At 34.9% G+C, this 16,810-nt stretch overlaps 1 protein-coding gene across 1 annotated transcript in view; it reads right to left on the bottom strand.

The window, feature by feature from the left end:
* The window catches only part of TTN (titin), a 242,931-nt gene that overhangs the window by 141,287 nt on the left and 84,834 nt on the right, over positions 1 to 16,810 (bottom strand). The window contains exons 98-129 of the mRNA XM_065069777.1: positions 15,895 to 15,987; positions 15,487 to 15,772; positions 15,061 to 15,241; positions 14,629 to 14,718; positions 14,282 to 14,549; positions 13,928 to 14,188; positions 13,133 to 13,342; positions 12,944 to 13,021; positions 12,803 to 12,829; positions 12,268 to 12,315; positions 11,374 to 11,430; positions 11,182 to 11,259; positions 10,673 to 10,927; positions 9,929 to 10,021; positions 9,311 to 9,388; positions 8,555 to 8,623; positions 7,855 to 7,938; positions 7,553 to 7,615; positions 7,223 to 7,291; positions 6,805 to 6,885; positions 6,175 to 6,252; positions 5,426 to 5,503; positions 5,131 to 5,211; positions 4,852 to 4,935; positions 4,435 to 4,533; positions 3,218 to 3,295; positions 2,248 to 2,322; positions 2,004 to 2,078; positions 1,671 to 1,754; positions 1,356 to 1,418; positions 979 to 1,056; positions 663 to 746 (exon numbers count right to left, since the gene is read on the bottom strand). Of these exons, the coding sequence (XP_064925849.1) occupies positions 663 to 746; positions 979 to 1,056; positions 1,356 to 1,418; positions 1,671 to 1,754; positions 2,004 to 2,078; positions 2,248 to 2,322; positions 3,218 to 3,295; positions 4,435 to 4,533; positions 4,852 to 4,935; positions 5,131 to 5,211; positions 5,426 to 5,503; positions 6,175 to 6,252; positions 6,805 to 6,885; positions 7,223 to 7,291; positions 7,553 to 7,615; positions 7,855 to 7,938; positions 8,555 to 8,623; positions 9,311 to 9,388; positions 9,929 to 10,021; positions 10,673 to 10,927; positions 11,182 to 11,259; positions 11,374 to 11,430; positions 12,268 to 12,315; positions 12,803 to 12,829; positions 12,944 to 13,021; positions 13,133 to 13,342; positions 13,928 to 14,188; positions 14,282 to 14,549; positions 14,629 to 14,718; positions 15,061 to 15,241; positions 15,487 to 15,772; positions 15,895 to 15,987 (3,426 nt within the window). The remainder of the gene's footprint in view (positions 1 to 662; positions 747 to 978; positions 1,057 to 1,355; positions 1,419 to 1,670; positions 1,755 to 2,003; positions 2,079 to 2,247; positions 2,323 to 3,217; positions 3,296 to 4,434; positions 4,534 to 4,851; positions 4,936 to 5,130; positions 5,212 to 5,425; positions 5,504 to 6,174; positions 6,253 to 6,804; positions 6,886 to 7,222; positions 7,292 to 7,552; positions 7,616 to 7,854; positions 7,939 to 8,554; positions 8,624 to 9,310; positions 9,389 to 9,928; positions 10,022 to 10,672; positions 10,928 to 11,181; positions 11,260 to 11,373; positions 11,431 to 12,267; positions 12,316 to 12,802; positions 12,830 to 12,943; positions 13,022 to 13,132; positions 13,343 to 13,927; positions 14,189 to 14,281; positions 14,550 to 14,628; positions 14,719 to 15,060; positions 15,242 to 15,486; positions 15,773 to 15,894; positions 15,988 to 16,810) is intronic.

Below are 16,810 nucleotides of genomic sequence, written 5' to 3' on the forward strand. Positions count from 1 at the left end.
GATAAATTAGATACTTTGAACTGCCATGCAATTTTAGTAACAGCAAAAATATAGTTAAATATTAAAATAATATCTACTAAAATGATACATATAATATTAGAATAATGGATATATAGACCAAAACACATCAAAAAGCAAACAGTATATTCGCACATCATGAAGTAAGATTCAATGACTGAAAGTAAGATGTAAGTAAGTTGCCTCTAGTCTCTTCAGAAACTGACCCACAGAAGACCACACATAGAGGATACATAGCAAAATCACTTTTCAAACACAAAAAAATCACAGAAACAGAGCACATGTTTGTAAGTTTGAAAGCCTTCACTGAATATTGACAATGTCATAAAACATAACTTTCTTTCTAAATGTGATCATATTTATTTAACTTCAGTGAGTAATGTCTTCACTCATCTTTCCAAAGCTCTTAAGCAGCCGGAGCGATCTATGTAGTTGAACAGCGGTTAGAAAAAGCATGGAATGCAGGTGTGTGACTGTTCTATGTCACCTTTTGCATTCTCTTGCAGCACAAAAACTAAGGTCATTTTCGTTTATAATCAAGTCAGGACAGACTGGGATTTGATTAACCAGGCAGATGGTAAGTATGATGCCTGTGGATATTTGGTATTTAGAAACCTCCTCTACTTTCAAAAGACCTTGTATACCTTCAGCTGGTGGAGCTGCCACTTTCCGAGAAATTGGAACAGGTACTTTCGCTTCTGGCATGGGTTTCTTGGGCACTGCTGGCACTTTTTTTTAAAAAAAAGAGTTGATTTTAAAAGATTTTGAATTAATCACAGTTTATTAACATAATCAGATGACAAAACACAACTGCAGAGACATGACGTTTCTTCAGATCAAATACAAAGAAGACAGCAAACACTGAACATTACAGCTTGTGTTAGAGAATTAAACATTAAAAATATAAATGAGTATTCTGAAACAAGACTCCTCTCATGTAGCTCTGAAAAAATTATATACCTCTTTCTGGTGGAGCCTCCTCTTTTTTAGTAACTGCAACTTTTTCTTCCGTGATAATTCTCCTGTGCACTTCAGTCACTTAAAAATAATAAGTGTAGAATTGCAATATTTGAAATGCAGATATATGTAAGTTTTTCCACTTAAACTGATTTTTTTAAAAAAAGAAAATACTAAGTAAACTTCAACAGCAACAAAAATGAGACACTGCAGAAGACTGTACTTTACAGCCATAGCACAAAGATAAATAAAGAGTCAAAAGAAAGGGGAGAAGCAGGCAGAAGTTACAGAACCTAACAAACAAGTAGAATGCCTAAACACAAATATTGTAAGGCCAAACAAAAAAATCTCCATTATAATAATATTCTCAGTTTGTTTACCTTTGGTTGATGGAGGTTCTTCAACTTCTATCTCAAAAGTGGGCACTCGTTCTTCTGCAGGTTCTTAAAAAAGATTGTGCAACTTTAGAAAATCTGTTTGATTTCACCAACAGGTATAAGATAAAAGATTAAATAAGACATAAATGTCATCAAGACGACACAGGCCACATTGTAGACAAAGGGACATAAGTACACGTTTAATGCTGAAGAAATTTGATATGTGAGATATATTTTTCATCAACATGCATATATGTTAAAGATGGAATGCAGTAAAAAACCCCAGTTTCTTGCAACAGGAACAAACCACTGATATACCTCTTGCTGGTCGAGCCTCCATTTTTTTGGGCACAGGGACAGGTATTTTCTCTTTAGGAACTGCTTTCTTATGAATTTCAGGAACTTCAGAAAAATGAGTAAGATGAGAAGGAAGATGAGAAAGAATATTAAGGTGTAATACTTGTAATTGTCTACTGCATCACAATGTGTTTTCCTAAGTTAATATAAACAATACTTTTCATAGTACAAGATGGAATTTGAGATAACAATTCATCACTGGAAATGGACCCACATCAACACATACAAATAAGACAGTAAGACAAACATAATCCCCTTGAAGATACATCACCCAGAAGAGGAACTGTTTTATACCTTTAACTCTTGGAGCTTCCTTAGGGGCAGCTGGAACTTTTTGTTCAGGTACAACAGTCCTGCGCTTCTCATGCACTTTAAAAGATTACAATACATAGTTTTACAAAGAGGAATAGTATCACTAACATGTACACATTTAGTTAATACAAAAAAAACCAAAATACAAATGGAGATAAACATATAGTGGCAACATAACACTCAGAATGATGAAATAACCAACATTTTGTAATGAAATAACATATACCTTTAGTGGGTGGGGCTTCCTCTCTTTTAGGAACAGTTACCCTCTCTTCTGTGTAGTAAGACTCTTCTTCAGTCACTTAAAAAGAGTAAAATTTAAAAATACTTGAGTTTAAGTATTTGACATCTATTACTGTCTTTTTGGCTCTGGTAAGCATCAAAATAATTGAAAGACAAGAATAAGTAGTGTGCTTTACTAACACACACCTCTGCTATTACAAAATCTACATTCAAACCATCCTGCTCCTTCTGAAGCCAATGGAAAAACTTCAAGCAACATAAATGGAATGGAGATTGAACTCTCGTCTTGTATTTCTATGAAATTTTAAAATGCTCAACATCTGAAGTACTAGATCAGTACTTTCCATTCCTCTGTCTACTAGTTCATTAATGTTGGAATCTGTTCACTTTGAGAAATAAAATACTGAGAAAATTCCCTGACTCACAAATACTGAGAAAATTCCCTGACTAAAGCCATCCCTTGAAAATACTTTCTATGGTGTCAGTTGTAGCAGAAGTTGAGTCAATCAGTATATGTTACTGTCCTTCACAGCTTCGTTTTACTACCAATAAATTTACAGGTGGAAAAAAATTAGTCAGTTTACAATGAAATGGTCTGAGGACCAAGAGTGTACCATGATATTCTGAAGGACCCTTCCTTCATCCAGGGAACCTGGTGGAAGAGGAATTTCCAACAGAGAACTTTTGTAAAAGAAAAAAGTAGGGCTGATAATTCCAATATCCAAGAGATACCTCACTATTTTCATGGTATCAAAACAGGGTTAACAACTACACTATTCAAAACCATGTATTAAAAATCATAAACATTCTTAGTATTAAAGTTTATAAGATATGAAAAATATTCATATATGTGAATTTTTCTTTATGAATAGAGTAGATATTAATCCACACTATTTTTAGAACAAAACAAAAATTGTTTTGTTTTGTCTAGTATTCCTGAATTGTGGTTGTACCTTCAGAAATCTCTTCTCTGTGAAGGGAAATAGACACTTCCTCTGGTTCTTCTTCAGCCCATTCTTCAATTGTTGGTTCTTTAAAGAAAATTACTAGTTTTAATATTTTTGGTGGGTGGATGGATGGAGGTAGGGAGGGATCGATGGATGGAGAAGATGAAGACCATTTCTTACAAGTTCTACATGACAGTCACACATATGCGTACCATACAGAAAGTGCTGTGCACACATTTGTATGATTTGCTCTACATGATGTGTTTTGTCCATGCCTCATGTACCCTATTGTGTGCTGTTGTATCTCTCAAATGTCTTTCACTGGTCAACTGTCAGTCCATCAAAATCCTTCAGCACCCTAAACTTCCCCATCACAACAGCTGGAGGGGGGTGGGGAAACAACAGTCAAAGACTTAGAGGTTGCTCCTTGATCCAGCTGCATGAAACTAAGAAGGACAGGGCACATCAAAAATTGAAAGGAAAGTCTGGCATGTGCACATCTACAAGTGCAACTGTATGAGAGAAAACACCAACTTGTTCTGGGGTAAAAGGTTAATTTGCAGGAGACAAACAGAAATTAACACGGCATGTATCAATATGGATATATATTTGCTTGTTCATATTTTAGATAACTTCCATATCTGTTTTTAAAAGCTCATTTATGCTTTTTTAATAGAATATGTATATTATTAATGGGATCTAAAAGTGGTCAAGATGTTTATTTCAGCTACCTTGAAGCAGATATTTTGTGGAATTATACTAACTTAAAACAACTGATTCTCAACGTTCCCTGAGTATGAAAATGTGAACTAAAAAAGCTACCAACATTGCAGAGAGAAATAACATTGTTACCTGCAGGGGTACAGAGAGCTTTGTAAGGAGTATGACAAACTGATGGTTACAGGCTTAACTAGTGGAGTCTAATCTAACACTATCCATCCGTACTTCGCACTATGATTTCATGAGAGACTGATCTGAAGATCACTGTATTCAGTGCTAGAGTTTCCACACATGTCCCATTCAAGAGTAGGATCCTGGCACTGAAGACTGAAATGGTACATGGTGCTCAGGAGTCTCTTAACAGCCTCTAAGTCTGTAAAGCGTTCAACACAAAACTCATACAAGACAAGTAACACAAAATTTTTGTGTATTTTGATCTTAGTCTTAGAACAACAGACTTGTATACAGCAGAAGTTTCTCTCTATTGTTTGTTTATAGTGTACCTTCAGGTAGTGGGATTTCCCCTGGAATGGCAACAGATACTCTTTCTTCTGTAATAAGTACTCTTTCTTCAAAAGTGGCTTTCTTCTGCACTTCGGGCACTTTGAAAGATAACAATATTAAATGTAAACCTTTCTAATTCCACTGTGAAAACAATGTTGCAGAATGCTGTATCTAAGTTTCCAAAGAATTGCTTAAGGGTACTGAGCACATAACACACAACAGATATTCAATCTTTAGAAGTAATACTTTGTAAGTATTGCACAACACATATGACATACTGTAATGACTCACTGTTACTAAATCAGAAGAGTAGAATTCACAGGGGAAGCACAAATCAATGACAATACAGAAAAATACAGAACATAGAAACAGAATCTGAGAAACAGCTTACTCTTCCATTCTACTGGAAAGCATACCTTTAGCTGGAGGAGCCTCAACTTTTTTAGGAGCAGCGGGAGATACTTTCTCTTTAGAGACAGGTTTCCTAGGAACTGCAAGCACTTAAGAAAAAGTATTTAGTTTTAGGATCCATAAAGTGCAAAACTGACAAAAGCATCAACATAACAGAATTGGATTATTCAAAAACACTACACATGGACATGTTTTGTTTACAAAACACAACAGCTGAGAAAGCTGAGACAAATGAAATGTTCTACAGACTGCAATAAATGACATTACAATGAACATTATTGTACCTTTTGCAGGTGGAGCTTCTTCTACTTTAGGAACTTGTGATATTTTTTCTTCTGGAGGTGGCTTCTTAGGTACTTCTGGCACTTCACAGATACAAACGATAATAATATTAAGTAACTATAATTACAGGTGTTTTAAGACTTCATCTATAGCACAACTATCCACAAAACTGACACAAAAGATACATAACCAATGTAACTGACATACAGCTAAATCCAGATTCACTTAAAAACCAAAACCGGACATAAACAAGATACTTAAGATAACAAGAAAAGAATATTATTTATTTAAATGTACCTTTAGGTGGTGGAGGTTCCTCTCTTTTTGCAACAGCAATTTTTTTCTCTGGGGGAGCTCTCTTAGGCACCTCTGGCACTTAAAAAACATAAAATGTAAGCTAACTGAATTTAATATTTCAAAGATTTATTTGACTATTATAGGATTTCATCAATTCATTTATAAGAATATCAAGACACACCACAAAACACGTTCATACACTTAACATAGAAAGGTATGAGACAAGAGCAACATATATTTGAAAAAGAAAAAAAAAAAAAAAAGAAAATAAATCAAGAGCTTTAAGACTGATTTCTTAACTGAAGAAAGAGCTGCTAAAGTGTATTACCTGGCCTTAAGCACTGTTACATATGCACATAGACTTACACATTACAAAAAAACCCCAGTTTCTAACACAAACATGCTTACATACAGGCTAACTAAAACCAAATGTTTAAAAGATATTCAACAGGTACATGAACAGTCCACCACTAAGTATATCATCAGCACTCAGAGATTCCGCTTTGGGAACAGGAATGTCTACTTTTTCTTCAGCCACAGGTTTTTTTGGTACCTCAGGAACTTCAAAGGTATTAAAATTTGTTTAAGAAATCTTTCCAAGGCTTTTGAGTTTGTCTTAGATGAGAACAGACATACAACATAACACACAAAGACTCTATCATACGCTTATACTGAGAAGTGAATAGAATTTAGGGAAAGAGCACAATAGTACAGGACTGGTTAAAGCCCACACTCAAAAGATGCTGTACCTTTTGCTGGGGGAGCCACCTCCTTTTTAGCAACAGCAACTTTCTTTTCTGGAACAGGTTTCTTAGGGACTTCAGGCACTTTGAAAAACATTATCAAAGTGAGAGAGGATTAGTTTTTGGACCACTTACCCAGATTTCAGTAGTCCAAGATTGTTTTACAGAACATAGTGTCTGGACAAGGAGCTGAGCACTGCAACACAATACAGTGTACAACAATACAGTGGACGTACAGTGGATTACATGGGAAAAACACTATAATACAGTATATAATTACAATGTTAACATTGTTGCACTACCACCTTTCACAGCACGCTATTGAAGTAAAACCATGCTACCCTTGCCTGCAAAAGCCACACAACCTAAGTACAAACAACAAGGACAAGATTGTTAGGAAAGAGAAGGGCCAAAGCTGAGACAAATGCAAGCTGTAATGTAAGTTATAGCACAAATAAAAAAGTGAAAGTATGGAGATAATGCAAAACCAAAGCCACAAAGAGAGTAAAACCACAAACATATTCAAGAAAACAAAAAAATAATATAACAAAATATATTTTGTTTGTTTTCTGTTTTGGGTGTTTTCATTTTTTGTTTGTTTGGTTGTTTTTTTTTTTACTAGGGCAGAAGAAATACCTTTAGCTGGTGGAGCTTCCTTTTTAGGGACAGGAATGGGCTTTCTTTCTTCTGGAACACGTCTCTCTGGTATCTCAGGCACTTTAAAGAGATAGGTGGTGACAGTAAATGTATTTTGTAACTCACGGTAGGCTACTTTCAACACACTGGGCAAGCTAACAATACACATCAAAAAACATGATCTTTTATCAAACAGATACAATATGCTCTTCTCAAAGAAAAACAACTCAAAGAATTATTTAAAGCAGAGGTGAAGAAGAATTAGATTTAGAAATGCAGTAGGGATTGAACTTTTGAGAATAGAACCATACCGAGACAGAAAGAACTCGGTTCTGATACACCATCCTTTGGCAAAGTGTGGTACAGGCAGATAAGTTCAGAAAAATTGAGTGCCTGATGATACAAAGACTTTATTCACCTTCAACATGAGGGATCTCCATTTCTGTAGAAATAATTTCTTCTTTTTCCTCCTCTTCGACTTCATGTGCTACAATAGGAATTTTGAAGATATTAAATTTGAAGATAGGAAATATTAATGTCCATAGCAAATCTGAAAAGCTTTTAGGAACCTATTATTGTACGTCCAGTATACAAAGGTCACTGAAACACATATACTAATAGGTAAAAAAATTTCATCCAGAAAACCAACAGCATGTGCAAATCTCACAATTAGTTTTGATTAGCTATGGAGTCTGATTGTTTTAAAAATCTTAAATATTGATTAGCCTCTCATTCTTAATCAATCTACCTTCAATTGGGTAAACAGCTTCAAAGAATCTTTCTTCGAGTGTTTTCTCATGCTCTGTTGGCTCTTCAAAGAAAAGCATTTAAACAGTGTTAAGATAAAATAGTTGAAATGTTGACATCTATTAATCTAAAGAAAATTGAGGCTGCATAACACAACAAAAAGAAGCAATGCAGAGTGAAAGACAAATATACAATGTGTCTAAATATGTAATTTGCCATACATAAAAATAGATTAAAATAAAATCTAGTAGGACTGAAAGATTGTTTTGATTTGGGTGCACAGATTTTTGGTTTTGTACATACCTGTGACATATGAATACTCTTCTTCTCTGTGGACAGAAACTGACATCTTTTCTTCTGAAACAGCCCATTTTTCTACTGTTGGTACTTTAAAGATAGGATTTTGGTTTAGTACTTTGTATTCTAGATCCAGATTAGTGGTAGTCAGCATGTGAGTTTTTATCAAATCTGTATATTTATTGCACATTTAAGTTTTAGACATATTTAGACAGTCAGTATTCATATTCTAAATACTGAACACAAACCAAGCATACAAGTATAATATTTAGTATCTGTTAAAGACTAAAGGCACAGACACTTTAAACCTGAAAATTTAAAATAAATTCATGCACAGGTATTTGGAAATAGTATTTCAGAAGAATTCCAAAGGTGGTTCTTCAAAGTAATTTGGGGGCACTCTGCCATTATTATGTAAGCATAGGCCAGCAGGCAGAATAGATTAAGGAAAAGCTACATCATACTGCAATATCCTGTAGGCTGTTTAAACAAGAATCAAAAGGCTAGCCACAAACATGTTAAAAACAGTCTTTATGGAAGACAAAAGCATGGTACACATACTATTCGAACACAGAGGGTAGTCACAGCACAACTGGTACAACAGATTCAGGTACATACACAGAGGCCCACATATTCACAAGAACCACAAGAACACACAGGCTGCCGGAAAAAATGTAAACTGAAATTCAAAGATGCTGATCTGTACCTTCCTTTTTCATAACTTTTTCCTCAACGATCACTGGTGCAGGTTTTGGTGGTATAACTTTCTTGGTAACTGTTGGCATTAAGATTTTGTTAGTCATATATTTAGCAAAGAGATCAAAATAAGTCTACATCTATCTAGCAATGATGTTGAAAAAACAACAAACAAGATATACATAATCTAACTCAGCAACTAAGCCAGGCTGCTTGGAACCATGCAAAGCAGAGGGAATGTGTTTGCTCCTTTTTATTGCTGCCTTCTAAAGGGTCTGTGTAATTCAGCACTTTTAGGACACAGGTAATATCCTGACACACATTGAATTGCAGCCAACAGACTCCTGCTGCAGAATGCGAAATGTTATACAAGAGGAGGTGGTTGCCAAGAGAATAAGGATGCACCTTTACTTCCTAACTGAACAATTAACCAAGACATCTTGGTAGACAGTTCAACATGGAAATCTGAGGAAGGCTGGGATTTCACATCTTCAACTTACAGTGAAACATACAGTTTCACCCAGTGCAATTTCACACTCCCTTTCTTAAAGCATTGGTAGTTAGCATCTGCATTTAGTATTTTTCCCTAAGAGGCTTTTCATCTTCCTTTTGTACAATTCAGCAGAAGCTTTTATTAGATGTTTCAAAGCCTGAAAAATTGATCAGAACAATGTTAAATGAAGACAAAGCATATGCAGATCAGCTAAGTAATGAGAGCCTATACTTTCATGTAAAGATGACATTAAAGTAACTAAACAGTAGTTACCCTCAGACTGTTTGACTTTTTCTTCTGCAACCTTCTGAGTGGTTATCTCCACTTTTTCATCAACAGGCATCTTGACAACTGTAGGTGATTCAGATACATTTACTGTTTAGATCATCTTGTAAATTACTTTCTGGACACAAACCAGGAAGAACTACCTATTTTCTCATTTGGGTTGTTACAACCTTCATGCATCCTGTGCATTGTTCAGTGCATTGTTCACTCGTGGTGGACAGTGGTGGTAAAAGCACTTGTGAAACAGGTGCTCAGGCCCACCCTTCCCTAGGAGATATGCAAAGATCTAAATGGATGACACTTCTAAGAAGTACAGCATATACTGGCTCAAAAGCAGCACCCATGCCAAAGGTTAATCTACAGTGAGAAGGAAAGATAACTGAAGCTCAGTTTGATTTTGCCAGAAATTCTTGGTTTGCTTCAACCACCATTGACACTGTTCTCTCTCTGCTCAGAAATATGAGGTGGAAGAGAGGAAGGGTTGACATGAGCCTTACTCTTGCCACAGTCCAACATAAAGAGAATAACCACCACTGTTCAGCTTGAAGGAGATGCATGAGAGAACTTAATCTGCATGTTCCTGTTAGTTTTGCAAAAAAGTCATACCTTTATGGACTGTTACTTCTTTCTTTTCCTTCTTTTCAGCTGTAATTGCTGGTGGTTTTCGCTCAGGCACAGGCTTCTTAGGAACCACAACCACTTTAAAAATAATAACGTATCTTAATGATGAGAAATGCATTGTCTAAAGACTTGATACATACAAAAGTTGTTAGTAATGCCATAATAAGTTTATGAAGTTGAAAAACACATATAGAGTTTTGCAGATCCAATCATTGCAGTAAAATCTGCCGCCTATTTCCAAGTTTGACAGTTTCTCATCAGAGCCAAATTCTGTTCCTAGAGGCATACCTGTTACTACTAGTCAAGACAGTTAAAGCATGCAAGGAATTGCAAAATGCAGCTATTAATATCAAGCAATTAATGTGTGAAATATTTAACCTTAATCAAGTTAATCTAGAATTCATGAAAATGATAGAAGAAATATCCAAAACAACTAAAAATGACATCTATACTTACAAACAACTCATAATATGTATTAAAGATGTCTTAATCTGCAAAGTCTACTGGCAACCAAATTATAGCGTATGAATTTCTGTCTGCATCTACACCTCACCACATTAGAGGCCAGTTAAAACTTGGCAGCATATTAAGGTTCAAGTTATTGTAAAAAAAAAAAAAAAAAAAAAGAAGAAAAAAAAAATCAAAGAAATGAGCCTGGCTCAAACTTTCGGGCCTTGGTAACAAATATGAGAAAAGAGAAGAAATATAATGCTACAATAACTAAAATACCTTCTTCATGAATGACTCGTTTTTCTTCATAAGTCACTTCTCTTTTCTCATAAGTTTCTTCCCATTCCTCTTCCCCTTCATCATAGCCTTCTTCCTGGACATAATAGTCATGGTCTTCTCCATAATCTTCTTCCCATTCTTCATAAATTTCTTTTGGCTTTTCATATATTTCCTTCTTTTCTTCATGAATCTCTTCTCTCCTTGCCATGGATGTGATTTTGATCTCTTTGGGCTTCTCTGGCAGCACCTCAGGAACTTAAAAAAAGATTATTCGTATAGTAGCCTGGAATTTGCAAGGTGTATTGGATGTTCACAGTTAATGAAATTATTTCACACTCACAGGTGGTTTAAAGATGCAACTATTTTTTAAGCAGTCCTAATCAGCTTGGGTTTTAAATGTGTATGTTTTGAACATAAAGACAGAAGATAATACAAAACAAATTACCTTGTTTCCACAAATTAATTTTATTGTTTTTAAAAAAGTTTTTTTAAAAAAGGAAAAAAGTTACCTTTAGGTGGTGGGACTTCTTCAGGACCTTTTTTAACCACCTTTTTGGAGACTTTCTTTACTGGAACCTTTTTTTCTGCTTAAAAACAACATATTTTAAAATTTAAATTTTTAAAAATCAAAACAAAACAAAACAACCCAACAATCATAATGAAACATGTAAACACTGCTCAAATACTTTAAGTATTCTTACCCAGCTTTTTCTCCTCTGGTGGTGGAACAAGAGGTAGAAGAATAGGAATAGGGGCAGCTTGTAGGAAAAATGAAATATTTAGAATAAAATGTGAGTATGATGTTTTCTTGTAAGTGAAGAAAAATCCTAGTGCATTTGGAAAATAGATGAGATGATTTTATTGCAGCTGCAGAATAAGAGCAAACACGGTGCTCACTCTGACACTTTACTGTAGCTGGAAGAATATATTTTGAGAGGGAATCCCCAGTATACCACTATTTGAACCCTGATGTTTCTCAGCTTTATTTTCTTTACTGCCATCACGCTCCTATCTTTGCTGATAGTAATTCATCTAAATATCAAATCTTTCCTCTCCTGATGACACTACAAGCATTTACCAAATGATCCTAGAAATGAAACCAGGAAGATTGAACTTTTAAGGTTCCTAGTAAAGTATTGACTGTAACTGGAATATACATATTGTTCATAGTCTGTATTACAATATCAGAGATTGGGCACAGACCACTTGCAATAAACATGCAATCAATGTTATGGCTTTAAAAGAATATTTCTGAAGAAAAAAAAAAGGTGAAAATGAATTATAAGAAGAGGAACACAAATAAAAGGAAGGTAGAATGAACAAGAGACTGATAGGAAAAAAAAAAAAAAAGATGGAAAGAACAAACACTTTTGAAGATAAAAGGCTTAATTCTTACAACCACCTGTTATAGTTTTCACCTTCCACACAGCAAAACAAGCTTATCCAAGCCACGCCTTGCTCATATTGTAGTTGTATAGACACAACTAACTGATCTTATCACTGAACTAAGATTTTTGTCCAAGGTCCCCACTGGCCCACTGCTTCAGTGCAGATATAAGGCAGCACTATGGAACAAGTATGGTTTGTTACTCTACCTTCAGCTGGCTTTTCAGTTGGAACAGCAACCTTGGCATCAGGAACATCTAGAAAGTCGAAGTATTTAATTGACAATTAAAAAAGAATAGATTTGAACATGCTGTCCCAAAGCACAGTAGCTCAGGGTGTTATAATCTTTCTTGTTCTAGTTTACAAGGACTGTAGATTGCTCCTCAAGAATAAGCTAGCTAATAGATAACTAATTGTATTAATATTTCAGTCTGGCCAGACTTTACACTGTTTCTAGGTAATTCTTGCTTCATTTTGAAGTAGGGTCTTAAGAACATTCAGAAAAGAAGATTGTGTTTTATCATATGGAGATGGTTGCTACCCATTTTGCCTCCTTAGTTATTTTCAGTTGTGCAGAGGACATAGAATCTATTCATAGGTACTTCTTCATTGCTCTCTTCCTCAGTCATTCAAACAAAAATAAAGTTTTGTGTTTCAGAGAATAAAAAATAAAGCAGAGTAATGCACTAAATCTATGACAGAGTATAGACTTGATCTTCTGCCAGTTTTGCTCATGATATTTACCTGGTGGCTTCAATTCCAGTTTGATTTCTGCAAAAGAATATTAGACTTCTTTTAGGAGTATTTATTTTTCCAGAATCGTGTTTCAAACTCACAAATTTGCAGGTGGTTATGATCACAAGTTTGTTTAGCAAATTTGCTAACCTTTGGTTACCAGGTAGAGCTCTGCAGTGCTTCTTGCTTCTCCTCTTGGTTCAAGACGAGCAATTACAGAATATACGCCTGCAATAACCAAGAATGTTGATATTTGTATGCCTTTATGATTAAAAAAAACCCAAACAACAAAATCAGATAAAAGAATGGCAGCGACACAAATATTCCATGCATTTTTACCTTCATCTTCTGCAGTAACATTATGAATAGTCATGTAATGACAGCGACCTTCACTTCTGAAGCTGTACTTGGGACTCTCTGTCAGTTCAGTGGGGCCTTTATACCATGTCACAACTGCATCATCAAAAGACACTTCGCATTCAAAGGTTGCAGACTGGTGTTCACTCACTACGATGTTCTGTATGCTCTTTGTGAACTGAATTGGTTCCGCTGTTTGTAGAAACAAAAAATATATCAGTTGTTATGCACCACCAGGCCATCTAGCTTATTTAATTCCTTCTCATTGTTTTAATAATAACAGCTACATTATAAGAGGGCATAACAATACATCATAAGAAGTAGAGTAAGAAAAAGGGATTCCATCTTCTGTGAAGTTTTCTATGTAAGAATGAAGATTAGAAGACGTAAGAGTAAAATTATAACAAGATCACTATGCAGATAAATTATACAAGAGAAGCCATTATGGAAATTAGAGTTAAAGAACAATTAAGAAAGACATGAAATAGAAAGAAAATATAAGAGTGTCAGAGAAAAATAAAATAAAAGCAAGTATGACTCAGATTGTTTGAGGGCCTGGGGACATTAGTAATGGTGTTGTAGTTAAAAATACTAACTTAAACAAATATGTCATGTATTGGTCAAAGAGAAAAGAGCAAAATTTATTGTTTAGTCCATTTCCAAGTTTGTTAATATCTCTTTAAGAAATTCCTTTTCTTTTCATTTGTTCTGTTAATGGAATATCCAGAAATTGTTTATCACTACCGTAATAAGAAGATTCTTTATCTGTTTACAAACCTTCAATGGCCAGATCTGCAGTTGTTTCTAGATTGTCAAGCTTGCAGGTATACTGTCCCTGGTCTTCTGTTCTAACATCCTTGATGATGAGTTTGTGTACTTTGTCAGAGACATGTGTTGAATATCTCCCTCCTATCTTAATGGGTCTCCCATTTCTATACCACTGAGACTTGGCATTTGGGATAGAGAACTGACAAGACAGCGTGCATGTGTTTCCTTCCTTGAAGGCAGTATCATGAAGATGCCGTTCAACTGCAGGTTCTATTAGCATGTTAAAACATACATTTTAGCAGACATCAGACAGTGGCATAATTCAAGTGTGAATTGAAATACATACTTCAAAAATAGACTTACCAATGACAGTTAGTCTGGCACTGGCAATGTGTGGTCCACACACTATTCTGAAATTTCCCTGATCTTCAAGTTGACAGTTCCTGATTCTCAATATGTGACGATCACCTTCAATTCTAATTTCATATTTGTCATTGGAGTCCAGTTTCTGGGTTCCCTTGTACCATGAAAGTTTAATTTCTGGATAGTTAATTTTAATCTCACATTCAAAGATAGCATCTTCATCTGTCAAAACTGTCTGATTTTCAATGTCCCTGATCAGAGTAACAGGCTGAAAAATATTAGTTCAAATTAGTTTCCAGTTCCATGTTATAGGTTGGAATACACACAAATCAGTTCAACAATGTTACCTCTGTCTGTGTGAGTCGTTGCTGAATAAAAGCTACAAGTTCATCAAATTCCTGATCTTCTCTTCGAGCTTTTTCTGTGAGCTCTATTTCCTGTGAAAAGGCAGAATATACTCAAAGATTAAAGGATTATAAATGTCAAGCTGTCATGTATATCCAACGCAGAATTAGTTCCTACATCAAGTTTTCTGTAAGTAACATATCTTCCCATCTTAAAAACTGCAGTGAAGCTGTGAAGACAGAACATGCTTGGCCAGAATGACCATTCCTTCTCCTTGGGTTCAAACATACAAGACATCAAGAACTGTCAGAAGATCTAAAGAGGAACCAGAAATTCCTGCACACGTAGTAATATCAGAACATGGACACCAAGTCTGTTCAAAGGAGCCATGTTGATCCCAACAAAGCCAATGCTGCAGTCATGTTGTATCTTACCAATCTATGACTTTCTTCTGCTTGGGTTTGCTTCAGTAATTCAAAGGCTTGCAGGAGGCCACGGAAATCTGTAATTCCATACATGCGAGCATATTTCTCATATTCTTTGGGATCTACATTTTTGAGAAGTTCCAATATATCAATAGGTTGCTCTTCCTCTCCTTCCTTCCTTTTTGGAGTGCTATTCAAATCAATGATATAAGTTAAATATACTTTCCTAGAAAGTTGCTCACTTAAAAACTGAATCAGCTTAGAGCTGCCCTGTGCAGTGGAAGCCTTTAGTTTAATCTAGTCAGATATTTCTGGTTTTAGTACAGTTATTCATAGTTAGCAAATATTAAAAAAATGTATCTTAATCTGAGATTTATAATAAAAAAAGTTTCTTCTCTATTGATGGCAATTTAATCTACAAAAATTTCTATATACCTTTTTAGTTTTGCCCTGAGATCTCCTTCAACAACAGCTTCTTTCTGTCTTTCTTCGACTTGAAGATTTACACTCCTCTCAATTTCACCATGTTCATTAAAAGCTACACATTTGTACAGGCCAGAATCAGTTTTTATTGCATCCTTTATTTCTAGTTTGGCTTCATCTCCTCTCTGCTGGATTATAACGCGACCTCCCTGGTTGAGTTGCCTCCATTTTCCCTTCATCCATTTAACTTTTGGAATAGGGTCTCCTCCAACTTTTGCAACAAATGTTGCAACAGTCTCTGCAGAAAGATGCAAATAAGGAAGCTAAGTCTTTCCAGATGTCTATGACAGCAGGATATAATCTCAAACAAAAAGTATGGGCAAAGAGAAGACAAGTTACTTCTTTGATTAGAGTGCTTACTTTCCATGACTTTGATACTCTGAGGCTCTGACACAAAATAAAGTTTTCCTTCCACTTCTGCTTTCTTAGCTGCTGGTGCAGCTGCTGGTTTTTCTAAAAAACAGTCAAACAATTAAAATAGATGATTTCAGGTAATAGTTTATGGTCATGCATGATGATGCTTCCAAATGAATTAAAAAAAAAAAAAATTAAAATTACAGAAATAGAACAAAATTCATAGAAGGATACGCAAATAAGAAGCCTCATTTTCTAAAAATGGATCACTTTTTCTGGAGATATCATCTTTTCTGCCTATTTCTGGAAATTTCACCCTCAGAGTTACTTGTATTTTTTATCAGTGATCTGTTAATCTTTTTTTTCTTCTTCTTCTTTTGCACTGTTTTTAGCTTTGCAGCCACCCACAGAGTGAAAAAGATATTATTTCCACATATTACTCAACTCTTATGTCTTTTATGCCAGGCTAAGGCAAGGCCTACATGGAAGTACTCATGCTTAGATAATATTTACTTTCAGCTAAAAGGTCAATATGTCTTAGAGTTGTAACAATCCTAAAGCAATTAGCCTTTAAGGCCACACACTCAATCAAATTACTTTTATATTTTCCTTTAATAAATACTACTTCCCCCATTGGTTCCATAAAATATGGATTTTCAACTCATTTATCTTGCATTTTTGTTTAGACTTAGAAAGCAAATTCTTTGCCTTTTTGGTAAGAATATACTATTGATTTGACACTGATCTCCCACTGTTTATGTCACTATTTACAAATAAATTATTGTTAAATATATTGTCTTCCCAGATTTCACACTTTTGCAAAGAACTAAAAGATACAATTTGTTATTAGATTATTAACATTTTTGTCCCACAAACAAAGCAGGATGGAACTTTGTTTTATATTTCCATCATATACCTTGAT

Source organism: Columba livia, chromosome 7, assembly GCF_036013475.1.
Source record: "Columba livia isolate bColLiv1 breed racing homer chromosome 7, bColLiv1.pat.W.v2, whole genome shotgun sequence".
NCBI classification, from domain to species: Eukaryota; Metazoa; Chordata; class Aves; order Columbiformes; family Columbidae; genus Columba; species Columba livia.